General features: G+C 49.3%; 1 protein-coding gene and 1 long non-coding RNA gene across 4 annotated transcripts in view; one reads left to right on the top strand and one right to left on the bottom strand.

The window, feature by feature from the left end:
* The window catches only part of LOC142843577 (uncharacterized), a 67,739-nt gene that overhangs the window by 37,578 nt on the left and 15,599 nt on the right, over positions 1 to 14,562 (bottom strand). For both annotated transcript variants that reach the window (XR_012909661.1, XR_012909662.1), the window contains exon 2: positions 10,984 to 11,073. This is a non-coding gene — a long non-coding RNA (uncharacterized LOC142843577). The remainder of the gene's footprint in view (positions 1 to 10,983; positions 11,074 to 14,562) is intronic.
* On the top strand, positions 3,974 to 14,278 carry Odf1 (outer dense fiber of sperm tails 1). 2 transcript variants are annotated; one of them, XR_012909660.1, is made up of 2 exons: positions 3,974 to 4,610; positions 13,743 to 13,829. XR_012909660.1 is itself a non-coding variant. In XM_075961156.1 (2 exons), exons 1-2 carry the CDS (start codon positions 4,878 to 4,880, stop codon positions 14,218 to 14,220), a joined length of 801 nt encoding a protein of 266 aa, XP_075817271.1. In that variant the 5' UTR covers positions 4,847 to 4,877; the 3' UTR covers positions 14,221 to 14,278. The 2 variants fall into 2 exon arrangements, 1 of the variants encoding a protein (XP_075817271.1); XM_075961156.1 differs by lacking the exon at positions 3,974 to 4,610 and adding an exon at positions 4,847 to 5,200 and having other exon boundaries at positions 13,743 to 14,278.

The following is a 14,562-nucleotide window of genomic DNA, read 5'->3' as shown; positions in this document are numbered from 1 at the left end:
CTTTTATGTAGAAATCTGGGCTCACACTTGAGGTCATTCTACAAGCACCTCTGAAGGGCCAGAACCCCAGCATGTATTACCACAGTGCCAGGCCTCAGCTGACCTCTATAATTAAAAAGAAACAGAGGGTTTTGAGCCAGGCCTGGTGGCAGATGCTGTAACCCAGCACTGGGAAGTTCAGTTGAAGCAGGAGGATTGCTTAGAGGTCAAAGCCAGCTTTGGCTATTATATATAGTAAGTTCTGGGCTAGCTTGAGCTACATAGTAAAACCATTGTCTAAAAACCACAAAACAGGAACAGAGAAGAGAAAGAAATAGATGAGGTTATTGGAACCATCCGAGGAGCTGACAGTCCTGAAGCACAGCTGAGGAACATTTTGGAAATGCGAACTATCTTTAGGCACTGTGGTAAGCAGGAAGTTCCAGGAGGACAGTGGGTTGGCCAGCTGAGGTGCCCCACCTTTGGCTAGGCACTTTATCAACGGTAGCTAACGGCGGGAGAAGGAGAAAGTTCTTCATCCAAAAGCAGGTTCCGTGGACAGTGGACAGGCCAAAGACGTGTCTTCTCCCAGAGAACTTCCCCAGTGGCCAGCTCAGAGGGATGGCCCCAGAGTTTGCCTGGGTGTGTGTGATACTGATCTCTCTACTGTACTGAGGCAGGATCTGCCTCTGAACTGGAACTCATCAACTTGACTAATCTAGCTAGTCGCCTTGCCCGGGGAATCCTGTCTCTGTGAGGTGGGGATCCCAGCCCTGGTCCTCAAGCCTTCAGAGAAGCTCTTTGTCCACTGAGCCATGTCATTGGCCTTTCAGCTGTATTTCTGAGATGGTTCCAGAGGTGAGCCTTCAGTGGACAGAGCGCTAGACACATGCCAGCTAAAGTATTTCAGGCCTGTGAGATGTCTCGGGGTAAAGACGCTTGCTACCCCTGTGCAAGCCTGGTGACCTGGACTTAATCCCTGGAATGTACATAAAGGTGGAAGGAGAGAATTAAGTAGACAAAATTGTCTCTGACCACTCCATTTGTGCAATAGGCACTGTAGACACACACACACACACACACACACACTAGACTAAACACATTTTTTTGTTGTTTGCTTCTGGGGATTGAACCCAGAGTCTCTCACAATTCTGCTGCTGGGCTACACTCTCAGCCCTAGGAAGGAGAGTTTTCAAAGTCACCTATGTCTTACTTCTCAGAGATAACCAGTCATTTTTTAAGGGTCTTTCTTTCCTTCAATGGATCCTTTTCAACAGAATTAAAGCCATGTTGCGGCATCCACACTGTGTGAATGGACTTGGCCCGTATCGGTCTTGCCCGGGGGAGGAGCACAAGAGGCCGCCTCTGGCACACAGTTCTGCTAACACTAGGACCAGGCAAAGCCTGCCTGGCGTGGGAAGTTGCCACCTCCTGCCTCTAATCCCAAAGGAAGATCTACCTGGGTACCAGCCAAGGTGAGTGGGCATGTCCCTGGATGCAGTCTTTTGTATCGGACAGCCCCCACCTCTGTGTTAGAGCCATGAACGTGCTTGTGTTAATAGTTCAAGGAGTTGTGCCTGTACCTCGTCCTTAAGGATGTTTAGCAGATTCTAATAAATTTCGGCCTTGTCCTTCTGATGTGAATGAACCACAATTTCACTGACTCTTTTGTTTTCTTTTGATTTGAGACATCTCACTATGAAGCCCAGGCTGTCACTGACCTCATAAAAATGCACCTGTCTCTGCCTCCCAAGTGCAAGTATTAAAGGTTTGCATCACTACGCCCAACAACAATGTAGCCCAGGCTGGCCTTGAACTCAGGATCCTCTGCAGACGCCTCTTCGCATATCCTACCACTGTGAGCCAGCACAGCTGTTCCACCGAACTTTAAATGTACTTATTCAGTCACGTGAAATGATGTAAAAAATCTATTTCATGGTGGAAGAATGGAATTCCTAGGGGGGTGCGAGAATGGGAGAGCCCCAGGTGCAATGAAGTCAGGACTATCTAAATAACACACCGTGTAGACTCAGCTGTGTATTTAAGCTCCGAACGATGTGTGTTTAACAAGTTAAAACAAGAGCTGCCTGATCAAACCTTTGCTGACATTTGCTAATCATGGAATTCATTGCGATATGAGAATCCAGTAGTCTTTCACTTGGAGTTAGAGAAATACGGACACACTTACAGGTCGTGCTCCTGGTACCAGAGGCCACCCTTCGGAACTGCGTGGAATCACCTGCTAAGGGCATTAGCCTGTCCCAGAACTCGACATTGCTGTTTGACTCATTCTGACTGATGCAGGCGGCCAACCTCTCCTGCTCTGTGCTGGCTAAGTGTCTACAACACTTCCTCATCAGAAGGGGATTCTCTAGGTCAAGGCTGTGGAACGCTGAGCCACTGGGAAGCCAGGCTGACAACAGACAGCGACTTGGGCTGAGGGGCTATGGCCTCTTTGAGGACCCTTAAGAGACTTTCATGAGCTTCGTGACACCCCTACTTCTGGTTCTTTTCCTCAGTAGCGTGTCTCTGCCCTATCCCCACGTGTGAGCAGTTTATGTTTCATGTCCCCTGGTCTGTACCTCTGTCTGTCTTTCTTTCTCAGAGTTTCAGATCGCTTTTCCTTGAGTTCCCTCCACAGCTCTCCGTGAAGCTGCCACTAGCCTCTTGTTTACCACACTCTGCCTCCAGGTCGTTATCTTGGTGGGGGACACCGTGAGCCTGGCAAGCTACGGACTGGGGAGTCGCCACTGGGTCCTCCTTTACTCCATTTTCATTCTGCTCACCACATTTTGATTATTTCTTCATTTGGCGGCTTGTTTTGTAAATGCTAAGCACCTGCCATGTACCAGACATGGTGTTAGGTAGCTCTTGGTGAGCAAAACCAGCCAACATCCTGCTCAGTTTTGGAAATTGACAAATAATTGTCATTGACAAACATGTCGGTGCTGGAAACAGCATTCAGTGAACAGAGGGCTCGACCAGCATCGCGAGGCCGCGGGTCAGTTCCTACCACCTCATAAACAAGGTGTGGTGCTTTACACCTGAATCTCAGCGCTCAAGACGTGGAGTCAGGAGGTCAGATACAGGTTATCTCGGCTACGTATGGAGTTGAAGGTAACCTGAGCTACACGAGTACTTGTCAAGGAAGGAAGGAAGAGAGAGGAGAGAGAGAGAGAGAGAGAGAGAGACAGACAGACAGACAGACAGACAGATGTTTGGTGATGGGACAAAGAAGACTTCCCAAAGGATAGGCATGCGAGAGAGAGCAGTAATGAGCTAGACAAGATCAGAGACGTTGGCTTCTAAGCAGGCAGAATAACTGTGTTTATGTCCAAATGAGATGGAAAGAGTGAGGTATGGCCTTCCCAGAGTGAGCCAGTGAGTTTTAAGGCAAAGTGGGGACATTGAGGGGTGACAGATTTATATGCAAAATCTGTCTCACTGCAGTGTGGAAACATCAGATTGGGTGGGGCTTGAGGAGCGTGAGACGAGAATGCGCCCAGTGACATCCTTTAAAATTAGATAGATTCATTTTATTTTACGTGTGTTTTGCCTGCATGTATTTGTGTGCATGGTCCTGCTTGGTGCCTGTGGAGGTCGGAAGAGGGAATCAGAGCCTATGAAACTGGAGTTCCAGTCATTCTGAATCACCGTGTGTATGTTGGGTATCGAACTCCGGTCCTCCGCAAGAGCACAAACACTCCTAACCACTGACCCATTTCCCCAGTTCCAGTTCCTTCTCTCCTCGAGCCATGACCACCAGCCCAGACTTGGCTTGTCTCTTCCCTGGGCCTGTCAATAGGAGAGGAGGGATAACCAACGATCCTTTACTGAACTCAAAATGAGAATTCAACCCCATGCTGTGGCCTTCAGACCTAGTTAGTTCCCTCTCTGGTGTCACGTGTGTCCACATCTGTCCTCGCTCGCCTTCCCTAGGTCTTAGTCGAGGAAAGGGGAAGTGAGGGACAGAAACAGATTAGTACAAGTCAACTCTGAGGCCGAGGCCACGGGCTAGGGAGTTGATCCACTTTAGAGCGTGGCCAGGCTGAAGCAAGGGTTTCAGGCTAAGGGAAGAGGACCAGAGCCTATGCTTGGGAGGCACTCAGGGGCCAGACAAGACCACAGGTATCCGTATCGGGAGGTGGTTCCTGAAGACAGGACCCAGAGCAGTAGGTGGGAGCATATGAGCCCCAGACTAGCGGAGAACTGATGTTTCTAGTTAGCTAGAACCCTCGCTGGTAAAGGATGGGCAGCTGTCTATGATGTCTGAGGCCCTGGGTTTGATCCCTGGCACCAGGAAAATAATAATAATCATAGGTGGGACTCGGAGATTTGGGCCTGAGAGAGCCAATGACAAAGGCAGACTTGGGGCTGACTTGGTGGGAAGAAAGGGCTGACAGCCAAGTTCCTCACACTCTGAAGCCCAAATAAACCTTACAGCCAGCCTCAGGGCTAGAACTAGAAGGCTCAGAGACCAGAACCAGGCAACTCCTGCCCTTTCCACACCAAGGTCAAAACCACAGTCACACCCATTACACAGTTTCTTAACACCACAAGTCAAGGCCACTGAAGGTTAGTCCATGAACCCCAAAGAGCTGTGACTGCTGGGGAACCCCACAAACACTAAGGTAAGTGAACCTCAGCGTGAGTATGGTCCTGGGAGTAGCCCTGAGGAGGGTCTCTGGGGACCATAAACTGTTTGTGGTTGGCATGGTAACAAGGAGACTATGACATCCTCAAGGGTGGGCGGGGTCACAGAACACAAGCTTAAAAGTAAGTGAATCATGTGTGGCTCATTTAATTTTAAAGGAGGCCTCTGAGCAGAGCTTAGAACAATTTTTTCCTCTGAGTGCCGTTTCTCAAAGGTACTCACAGAACAATAAGGTGTGACCATAATGGCTGCACTGAGTTGTCTTTTGGACAGTGTTAGAAGGGACATAAAGAAGGTGGACAGAGAATTAAGACAACTGAGATGTATCGACGAGCTCAGCTCCCGCTGCCTGTGCGACCTCTACATGCACCCGTACTGCTGCTGTGACCTGCACCCCTACCCCTACTGCCTCTGCTACTCCAAGCGATCCCGCTCCTGCGGCCTGTGCGACCTCTACTACCCGTGCTGCCTGTGCGACTACAAGCTCTACTGCCTTCGCCCATCGCTCCGCAGCCTAGAGAGGAAAGCAATCTGCGCCGCTGAGGATGAGAAAAGAGAGTTGGTCAAGTGAAAGAGGATGTAGCACAGTCAGAGTAGCAGCCGCAGCAGGGGAGGAGGAGGGCGGTGGGGACAGTGACAGCTGTCTAGACATGAAAAGGGATCAAGACAGTGACTCAGGTGACTTAGGGGAGGAAAATGGGATCCATGGTGGGAACAGCGTGCGGTGGTGGGCTGACAACATTGGTGGGAGTTTACAGCAGGAACGTCAGTTGATTAAATAAGGTGTGGCCTTAATGAGGGGGAGAATTGAGGGGTGTCGCTAAAAGCTACCGGGAGCAGCATACTGGGTATGACTGGGTATGATTGAAGTGATCTGAGTAACTCTGGACTTGCAGAAATGACTGTAGGAGAAGTCATAGTCATTGATCAAATCCTTATTGTTCGCCAGAAGCCTCGGCAGTAGAGAGTGGACTGAAGGCTAGAGCTCCTAGCGAGGCTCAGGCAGAGCTGATCTGGAGTAAGGGCTGCCCTGTTGGCCTTCCCCTCCACCTCAGAAAGGATGGGCGACGGGCTCACCCTTCACTGTAGATTCAGATGGATTTCTGTTGAATTGGGTAATTCAACTGGGGGAGTTATGCTTCCTTTAATCCTTGCCTATCTTTTCACAGAGACTTATAGTCTATACAGATGGGGGGGCATTGTTCTCTGGTTATATAAGTGACTACCCATCCACTGAAACAGGAAGAAGGGATTAAAGAGGTGGGTGTGATGGCTGACTCCTGTAGCCCTCGCGCTTGGGAGGCAGAGGCAGGAGGACCAGCTTCTGACACAGAATGAGTATGAGGCCAGCATGGACTCTGTGAGACTTTCCCCAAAGATTGTAAAAGGGGGGTTGAAAAGTTGCAAAGTTCTTCTATGTATGGATACATTAAGTGAAAAAGCAAGAGGTAGAAACATGTTTAATAAGGGATTGTTTTTAAAAATAGAGCGGAGACAGATATGACACATGGGAAGACAGGAGGTGAACAGATGGGAAAGGAAGGAGTAATGGGTGTGCGGATAGAGAAAGCCCCTTGACAACAGTGACCATGATGATGTTTTATTGTGAGGGTGGTGCAACAATTACTGGTGATGTCATCAGTCCCAAGGTCAGAAGCAGACCTACCTGGCGATCTGGGATGGGGTAGTCGCCTACAAATTTATCTACAATTTTGAAGCAATGTTGTTGTTTTTTTATTCCCCAGGATGTCAAGCTAAATATTTCACTGAGAAATAGGGCCTAGTTAATATTTGCTCCAAATATTGAGTGTTCTTTGTGAGTTGCCTATGTTCTCTCTCCATGGCTCTAAGTCTTATATCTTGGTCGTCTGGTTGTCCCCACTTCCTACACTTTCAGGGCGGATTCTTTTCTGCCCACTGCCTTGTCCCCCTGGCTTCCCACGAGATGGTTTCCTGGTACACAGTAGACTCGGCCTCAAGCCTCTCTCTCTACTGTGATTCAGAGGGAGCAGCACTTTCTCCGGTCTGTGTCCCCTCGGTTCTGTTCTGGCAGCGTATGTGAAGTAGGCAGGGCCCTTACCTAGTTCCTGGCCCTGTGACCCCCAGGTTTGTCCTTCTTTATCTCTACTCCGGCACTTTAATTCCAATTCACACACCTCGCAACAGTTCCTGCTCTATTTCCAACAGCCGGAGGCTTCACTATCTGGGAGGGCTGGTGTCTACTCTAAACCTGCGGCTTCAGTCTTCCTGAATGGGGTGAAGATGGGAAAGCCCAGCTCTGACCTCCAATCCCAAAGGACTCATGATGAATTTTTCTTTCAATGAAATGCCTTCTTTCTTGTTTTGCTATCTCTAATCTAGCTCCTGACCTGTGACTGAATAGGTCTCGAAATAATCAATCTCCATTCAGTTTTGTTTTGTTTTTTTAAAACCATCTTTGGTATCAAACTGTGCTCAAGGTCTTTTGAGTTTAGAATTCATATTTGTGTGACCTTTGCCCCTTTAAAGAATGTCTGGGCAGGACTGGAGAGATGGCTCAGAGGTTAAGAGCATTGCCTGCTCTTCAAAGGTTCTGAGTTCCCGGCAACCACATGGTGGCTCACAACCATCTGTAATGAGGTCTGGTGCCCTCTCCTGGCCTGCAGACATACACACAGACAGAATATTGTATGCATAATAAATAAATATTTTTTTTTAAAAAAAAAATAAAAAAGAATGTCTGGGCATTGGTGACATGTCTTTTCAGATGTCTGACTGTGTTGTCCAGAAGGTTCCTTATCCTTGATCTATAATTGCCTCAGCTATATTGAACTTTTTTTTCTCTGTGTCTGAGTCTTCCATGTCTCCAGTGTTTCCTACTTGGCAAGAAGACTGAAATAACAGTTTTGCCTCCACAGGAGACTGGAGAGATTGCTTAGAGGTTAAGAACACTGACTGTTGTTCCAGAGGTCCTGAGTTCAATTCCCAGCAACCACATGATGGCTCGCAACCATCTCTAATGAGATCTGGTGCCCTCTTCTGGCGTGCAGGCATAACGACGTATACGTAATAAATAGACAAATCTTTAAAAAAGAATTAGAAATTCCCACCACATGTCATTGCTGTTTGAGGTATGTATGTGTACAGCGGGCTGTTTTAGGCAAGGATTTAAAGCCTCGCTCACTCACTATCGGTGTTTCTTAAGCCGCTGCTTTGGAAGCCGCTGTCTCGGACCAGACTCGGCTCTTGTTTGCCGCTTCAGGATTTTCCTGTCCTTTCCTGTTGTACTCCGAGGTTCAGCAGTCACCTTTCTCTTCCCTCGCTTTTGGATTTGAAGGAGTGGTGGTGACGGAATTTGGTTTTCTTTCACGAAGCCACGCCACCAGCCTGAATTTAGCCTGTATATCCACACTTCCCAGGCTTCCTTGTCTCTAAAGCTAGAGAAACTAACAAAACCCATCCTTCCTCCATCCTGTCTGATGAACGGATGCCCATGGAGACACTGACTTCTGGCTTGAGTCCTTGCAACCCGATGCATCTTCGTTTGCAGTGCGCCCTTGAGCTGCACAGGGCTCAACCTCTGTGCCCCTTCCTGATTCCTAGAGACCAATCCCAAGATTGCCTTCCATCCACTCACCCAAACACCTGAGGTTAGCCTGACTCTTAATAAGAAATTCCCTGGAAAATCCCCCCCACAAAACATGCTGTCTAAAACCTCAACTATTTCTCTTCTTTGCTTTCACACTGTGAGTTTGAGGTTGTCACTGAATCTACTCAGTCATTGAGGCTGATGCAAGGCAGAGGTCTTATGACTACCAAAAGCTGATTTTCCCCCTTGCTGCTTCTGGGTTCACTGAAAGGTGAAGTGAACGGCCTCTTTAGCGTCGTTTATACTCTTTCTAACTCCTACCTCTCAGAATCCATCATCACTTGAAGAGTTGATGCCCGTGTGGTCAAATGCAATTTTCAATTTTACTTTCTGTGCTAGAAATAGAACCCAGGTCCTCGGGTATGCTAAGTAAGTATTCTACCACGGAATACCCTCCAGGCTCAGATGTGTGTCTGTTATTTGGTTTAATATTTTTGTTTAATGGTACAGGCTTGGGAATTGTTCACATAAAGTCTTGGGGTAAATCTGTGTAAAGTACAGCCCACACAGCCCAATAAAGACAACTAACTCATGAGGTGAAAGCTAGGTGCCTAGCATTTCCTGTTCCTGATGACTAGGGGGTGGCAGAGAAAAGCCAGATCCACCCGAGTCTAGAGCACAGGTGTATAATCACCTGCCAGTTTTCAGTGTGACCCTGAACCGGTGTTAGCTGCATCACCTGGAACTTACTAGAAAGACAAAGTCTCAGCTGTATCCCGCCCTAGTGAATCTAGAACTCGGGTGGGAACTGGACACCTGTGTTTTGCAAGCCCGGCTGGAAGGAGGATGCATCAACACCACAGAACCTGCTCCTGCTGCCCAGTGACATTTGTCTACTCCAGAAGTCTGAGGGAAGGAGAAAAGCAGGAAAAGAAAGCAGAGGGGCCAAGGACATGGCTCAGTTGCTAAAGCGCTTGCCCCACAAGCATGAGCTCAGATCCTCAGGATCCACATAAAAAATCTGGGTGCTGTGGCATCTATAGCCTCAGCACTGGGAAGGCAGAGACAGGAGGCCCTCAGGGGTGCTGGCAGCCAGTGTAGTCTAATCAGTGAGGTCCAGAGTGAGCCCCTGTTCCAAAAACTAAGGTTGCCTGAAGTCAACCTGGCCTCCACTCACACATATGCACACACACACACACAAACACGCACACACACACGAACATACACACACACACACACATACAAACATGCACACACGGGGGCGGAAGCAGCAGGAGGCAGGTGATGATAAAGATGAAGATGTCAGGAGTGTTTAGGTAGCTCTTTGGGATGGGTTTAAATTCAAGAGAAAAGGAATGTCCCCGTGAAGTTAGAGGAGGCCCACCTGTCTGTGCTCATTTAAGTTCCTGTTACTTTCTCCTGCACTGGGTTGAAATTGATCTCTGTGGAAACAGCTGAATATATAACTCTACCGGGAAGGCAGGGTGTTTCCCATTCAAGGGTGGCTGAACATGGGAGTGAACCCAGCTGTGACAGGAGAAAAGTGAGGCGCTCTGTGGAGCTCCGCTCACAGGCGCAGTCTCTCTGCCCCAGCTGGCAAGCTTCCCTAGTCCACGGGAGTGGGGCATATGAGGCCATGTGCCCCTGGCTCAGAACCTTGCAGTTATGGAAAAACTCACTTGGGGTTGTGGGGAGCCCACCAGGCAAGAGGCATGTTCCAAGTTCAGAATTGAGTTTGATGAGTCAGAAGTGGCCCCAGCAAGTTCTCCTACAACCCACACATTCCCCAGAACCATTAATGTAGAAATAAGAAACCTGGCCTAGAGGAGACTTTTAGGCAGTCTTCTGGAGACTCAAAGTGCGGGACTCCTGGACGGTGTGGGGCCCTTGGATAGTGTGGGGACCCTGGATAGCATGAGGCCTCTGGACAGCATGGGGTCCCTGGATAGTGTGGGACCCCTGACAGTACCGGGCCCTGACAGTGTATGGTACTGGATGGTATGGGACCCCCGGACATTGTAGAACCCCTGGACAGTTACTGCAGAGCCAAAGGAGTCAAGGTGACAGGAACAGAGGGAAGTGAGGAGGGGCCAGTAACAGAACACATTTGACTAAAGCTGGGACTAGGTGTCTAAGAGGAAACAGATCTGAAAGTTGGCTGTGATTGACAAGTCAGGTCTCAGATTAGGCTCCAGTTCCTGCGGCGGCGAGCAGACAGAGCTTTTCCAGGAAGAATCAGCTGAGGCTTAGGGAACCTGCTCGGGAGTCTTGGCTTGCTTTTGTTAGTCCCATCCTATCTTCACTATCGATAACAGGATTCCACATTTCTCATCCAAACCAGACCGACTTTCCCTGCACATGTACACATGCGTACACACGCACTCACGCACGCACGCACACATGCACACACACATGCTCACACACACGCACGCGCACACACACACGCACACACACGCACACACACATGCTCACACACGCACGCACACATGCACACACACGCACGCACGCACGCACACACACATGCTCACACACGCACGCACACACACACGCGCACACACACGCGCACGCACGCACACACACACACTCCTGAGAGACCCTTCACATACACCTCTGGCTGCTTCTTCAAGCCACGATTCAGCCAGAGAGGACGGGTGTCTGGGCTACGCCCTTGTGAGCTCCTTTTTGCCCTCCCAGAGCTGGTGATTTGAAAGAAGCCAGTTCTCTCCTTTCTTTTTGGGATGACCCAAGGCGCCCGGGCACATAGAGGACAAGGATGACTAACCAGTTTCTTCAGGGCCGGGGTGGAATGGAGGTGAAAAACTCACACTGCGCCGTCTCGTCTGCTGCTCTCGTCTGTTTGCTTCAGCGCCTCCTAGTAGAGAGAGCTAGTGGTCACTTTGTGATCAGCCAAGCCCGCGTGTAGTTTTCAGTACAAGAGTAGAAATTCACCTCATTAAGTCAGTCCCATGAAGTTTAATCAAGTGAGAAATACAAATTAAAAGCAGTGTGTATAGCATGATTTGGAAATAAGGGCACACATATGTTTATGTAAAAATCACACACACAACTCTCTCACTCACACACACATCCACAGAGACAAGAAAATACAACAAAAGTACTATTATGTGTGTTGTAATATTAAAAAAATACTTTAGTTTATCTATGTCCCCTGGATCTTCTACAATGAACTTGTGTAACTTAAGCAAAGAAAAACGTGTTTAAATAAAATTCAGTATAAAAAGGCATACAGGGGCTGGAGAGAGAACTCAATAGTAAAGAGCATTTGCTGTTCTTCCAGAAGATCCCAGCTCAGTTCCCAGCACCCACTTCAGGCTGCTCACAATCATCTATAACTTCAGCTCCAGAGTATACGATGACCCTGACCCCTTCAGACACCAACAGTCACATGCACAAACCTACACACAGACACACAAACCTGCACATAGCTAAACTACAGTAAGTAGAAATCTTCAAAAGCATTTAAAGCGGTACAATGGTAATCTCGTAGGCATCACGGGCTGTTGTGAAGTTTAAATAAAGCACCACCTCTGGCGTACTCAGCACTGGGAAGTGTAGATTTTAAGAAAAAAGAAAACAAAGGCCTCCCAGCCTAGCTGAGTGTTAAGCACCTTCGTAAAATGCATTCCGTACATAGGTAGATGTCATAGGTTATCGCCATAGTCATAGGTAGATGTCATAGTTGTTATCGTCCTGGACCGAGGCAGAGGAAAGCTCGAGAACTTGTCTGCACAGCAGAGCCTTGCAAGAAGTGAGGGAAGAGAGTCCAGTTCTGGGGCCACAGCTCTGGTTAGGGACTTTGGCCCTCCCTCGCAAAAAGAGTTATTTTTATTTTTGTGTTTATCTCAGTGTGGGCATTGCACATTAGTGCGGTGCCCAAAGTGCACCAGACCCTCTAGAGCTAGTTACAGGAGGTCGTGAGCTGCCTGACACGGTGGGGAGAACTGAACTTGGGTCCTTTGGAAGAGTAGCAAGAGCTCGCTCGCGCTCTCTCTCTCTCTCTCCCTCCCTCCCTCCCTCCCTCCCTCCCTCCCTCCCTTCCTCCTCCTCCTCCTCCTCCTCCTCCTCCTCCTCCTCCTCCTCCTCCTCCTCCTCCTTCTTCTCTCTCTCTCTCTCTCTCTCTCTCTCTCTCTCTCTCTCTCTCTCGGCTTTTTGAGACAGGGTTTCTCTGTGTAACAGTCCTAGCTGCCCTGGAACTTGCTCTGTAGACCAGGCTGGCCTCAAACTCACAGAGATCCACCTGCCTGTGCCTCCCGAGGCTGGGATTAAAGGCGTGCACGGCCACCACCCAGGATAGCAAGTGCTCTTACCCGCTGAGCCATCTCTCCAGCCCGGCTTTCCTATTTTTTGATGCATCCTCACTGCCCAATCAGTGCAAGCTCCTGCTATTATTAAGGGTTACTTGGCAGTGCTGCCCAGCAGCAGCCACGGTAGAGGTTCCCAGCAGCCACGGCAGAGGTGTCCAGCAGCCACGGCAGAGGTGCCCAGCAGCCACGGCAGAGGTGCCCAGCAGCCACGGCAGAGGTGCCCGATTTCTAGCTCACTCCACTCCGGCATCAACATTCCTCTCATGAGTGATTTCAAGTTAGCAACACAACGTTGCTGAATGAGGAGCTGGGGCAACACACACACAACAAACTCTTGCAAGATGATAGGATCCCAGCTAGCATGTCACTGGGAAATCTCCATGTATCTGTTTCGCACTGGCAACCAGACAGACTGGATTTCCAGCTGTCCAGGGTCTTGCCTGGTCCAAGGAAGAACTAAGCCAGAGTTCTCTTGCCTTGTCCTTTGCCAGTGAGCTTTCTGGTAGAGTGTCTGTCTGTCTGCCCAGTGATGGCCAGATAAAATCATGCTTTAATGTCCAGATTACCTGGCAACTGTTAGGCTCAAGCAATCCTCCTGTCTCACCTTCTGGAATAGCTGGGTCTGCAGACACACAACATTATTCCTGGCTTTGATCTTTAAGACACAGAGTTCAAATGCTAACTTACTGGTTGTGTCTCATTTTAAAAAAAAGAAAAAAGAAAAAAACCTTGAGCTGGGGTGTGGCCCAGCAGAGAGGGCTTCCCTAACATGCATGAGGCTCAAACCTCAGCATCAGGAAACAAAAGCAAATCTGTCTAACAAGATAACAGTAATCAAGCAAGATGTATGATGAACCCAGTGCAGTGCTGAGTAAAACATGGTCTCATTTAACTCTCCAGCAGTGTTGAGATGGATTATCACCATCATTACAGGTAAGGAAGCTGAGTCACAGAGTAACCAGGTTAAGGACCAGGCCAAGAGTCCATAACTTAGAGCAGGAGGAGCTAGATTTGAGCATTAGAGAAAGATCTGAAAGAAAGGCCAATGGGTTTGGATGGGGTTGATATAAGGAAAAAGGGGGTGGGGAGGTAAGGTGGGATGGGGACTCGGGTGGGGGGCTCGGGGACTGGGCTGGGGTGGGGGCTCCTATTTTATGGGTGATGTGTAGAGTCCAGAGGTCTAATCTCTCTTTTTCTCCCCACTTTGCAACCACAGACTCAGAAGGACCACCAACAGAATCCTGGCCTCATCTTGCTGCAGCAGCAACATCTTGGGATCGGTTAACGTGTGTGGCTTTGAGCCCGACCAAGTCAAAGTGCGCGTCAAAGATGGGAAGGTCTCTGTGTCAGCCGAGAGGGAGAACAGGTACGACTGCCTTGGATCCAAAAAGTACAGTTACATGAACATCTGCAAAGAATTCAGCTTGCCGCCATGCGTGGACGAGAAGGACGTGACGTACTCCTATGGGCTCGGCAGTTGCGTCAAGATCGAGTCTCCCTGCTACCCTTGCACATCTCCCTGCAACCCCTGCAACCCCTGCAGCCCCTGCAGCCCCTGCGGCCCCTGTGGCCCCTGCGGCCCCTGTGGCCCCTGCGGTCCCTGTGGCCCCTGCGGTCCCTGTGGCCCCTGTGACCCTTGCAACCCCTGCTACCCTTGTGGAAGCCGATTCTCCTGTAGGAAGATGATCTTGTAAGGCGTATGTAAGAACCTATGTCTTAGCAGCAGTCAGTACACCAGCCAGGCAGCTCTAGAGCGCTTCTCTTCCCCTTCCCGTAGCCGCTTAGGGAACTGAATACACAACTGCAATCTGACGACCTCGTGTGCTGCTCTCTGATTTGACCCCCTGCAGAGTTAGCTCATTGAAGAATTAAGGGAAAGGGTGGAAGACAGAGGAGACCTGCCCTCCCTGTCCTCCATACCCAACAACCTCTAAACCCAGAGGCATTCCCCTGCACAGATAATCCTGGGAAATGGCCCTGCCCGCAGAGAACACTGTTGGAGTAGTTGAGGTGGAAGATAATACCCAGTGAGGATC

Source organism: Microtus pennsylvanicus, chromosome 2 (genome assembly GCF_037038515.1).
Source record: "Microtus pennsylvanicus isolate mMicPen1 chromosome 2, mMicPen1.hap1, whole genome shotgun sequence".
Classification (NCBI taxonomy): Eukaryota; Metazoa; Chordata; class Mammalia; order Rodentia; family Cricetidae; genus Microtus; species Microtus pennsylvanicus.
The sequence above is the reverse complement of the archived record's forward strand: the minus strand, read 5'-3'. Positions and strand labels throughout refer to the sequence as shown.